General features: G+C 35.5%; 1 protein-coding gene across 1 annotated transcript; it reads right to left on the bottom strand.

The window, feature by feature from the left end:
* Window positions 1-66: 66 nt before the first annotated feature.
* On the bottom strand, window positions 67-1516 carry LOC106751525 (40S ribosomal protein S11). The gene is made up of 4 exons (XM_014632424.1): window positions 1406-1516; window positions 1018-1143; window positions 468-673; window positions 67-245 (listed from the first exon to the last, which is right to left on the bottom strand). Exons 1-4 carry the CDS (start codon window positions 1415-1417, stop codon window positions 122-124), a joined length of 468 nt encoding a protein of 155 aa, XP_014487910.1. The 5' UTR covers window positions 1418-1516; the 3' UTR covers window positions 67-121.
* Between the last annotated feature and the right edge of the window lie 313 nt (window positions 1517-1829).

Raw genomic sequence — 1829 nt, 5'->3', positions numbered from 1 at the left:
TAAATTATAGTATGCAACTTTACATAATTTTCAGAACACTTGACCATTGAAATAATGACACGGTAATATTTTGGAAAAAAATAATTTATTTGAAATACTAGAAAGCATCAGAAATACATGTCTAGAATTTCTTAAAACTTTTCCTCGAACCAGTCCCTTTCGAGACCTTCAGTACGTTGAAACGCACAGTCTTGCTCAAGGGTCTGCATTCCCCAATGGTGACTACATCACCAATTTCCACGTCTCTGAAATTTGATAATTTTGATAATTTTGAAAATTAATAACAATTACTAATCATTCTTTGTAGCATAATTGTTACACTCTCTCTTTATTCAGTAACACGATTTGATCTTCACGTGAAATACCTTTATCAGTAGACCGTCGTGTGTTATCATCATATATGAACAAAAGACTAGAATGTTTAAATTATGTTAAAATGATTAAAAATGATTATTTTGCCTACATACCTGAAGCATGGACTGAGATGGACACTCATATTCCTGTGGCGTTTCTCAAATCTGTTGTACTTCCTGATGTAGTGCAGATAGTCTCGGCGTATGACTATTGTGCGCTGCATCTTCATTTTTTGAACCACACCAGTGAGAATGCGTCCTCTGATTGATACGTTACCAGTAAACGGACATTTCTTATCAATATAGGTTCCCTCCAGAGCCTGCGCAGAATAAAATCTCATGTAACTCATTATGTCTGTATGATCAGCCTATTGTCATTTCTATTTACATGCCTTTTGTTAACAATGATAGTAACATGAATAATGATTATGAATTATCGTATCATTATTGTTCTTTATTCAGTAACACGATATTATCTTCACAAAAGTATCTTTGTCAGTAGACCGTCATAATTATTATTATATATGAATATAAAAGAACAGATCGATATTTGAATGAGAAATTGACCAATCACAATTGATTTTTCTTTTATAATTAGACTGTGATTGGTCAAGTTATTAAGTCTTACGCCTTAAATTCTCACTGTAAACCCCGCTATAATTACTTCGCGTGGAGTTTTGAAGCCGAGGCCCACGTTGCGGCTGTATCGCATCGGCTTCCTGCGCTTTGGGCCTAAACCTTTCTTACGATTTAGGAAAATGGTCGGTTGCTTCTGGAAGGCGCGCTCGCTCTGCAAACGTAATCATACGGATATAGCATGGATTTCCTCTACAAGTGTTGGATGTTTGTAGTTAAGAATTCCAGTATGCAGGTCTAAGCACGTGCTGCGCTCTCAACCTCTCGATCTTTCGGGCACACTTTAATTTGTGTGATTCCGATTTTGGTTCGTATTTATTTGTAATACGAATTGTTGCAAGAGGGATATTTTTGCAAAATAGTTCCGCCGTACGTGAATAAATCTGTTTACTGTAGATTTCAACGCCCACATGTACCTGATCCGCCATCTTGCTTGTTGGAAGAATCCACAACTCGTAATCCTCGCGTGATGATGGCCGACGTTGAAGTGAAAGCGGGTATGACAGAGTTCTGCGCCTCACTGTACACGCGCATGCGCAAGAACGTCGCCACGTTGTCTATACGTGGTCTGTTCTTTTTGTCTGGACCGATTGCATTAGTTCAAGAAGTATACGCACATTGAAGCGTGAGAAACTCGTACGTACTCTTCAATATTTGTGTAAATTTCTTCAACTTTATTTATATAATAAAACAGTTGGTATTGCGATACATTTTAAATAAAAACTACAATTATATGTATTATATATTATATTTATACATTGAATATTTAACAAATATATAATATTATAATAATATTAAATAATAGTATTAGAATATTATTAGACCTATAGCCTCACATTC

Source organism: Dinoponera quadriceps, unplaced genomic scaffold (assembly GCF_001313825.1).
Source record: "Dinoponera quadriceps isolate SergipeBrazil2010 unplaced genomic scaffold, ASM131382v1 C3925445, whole genome shotgun sequence".
Classification (NCBI taxonomy): domain Eukaryota; kingdom Metazoa; phylum Arthropoda; class Insecta; order Hymenoptera; family Formicidae; genus Dinoponera; species Dinoponera quadriceps.
Note: the sequence above shows the minus strand (reverse complement) of the source record. Positions and strands in the feature narration are given on the sequence as shown.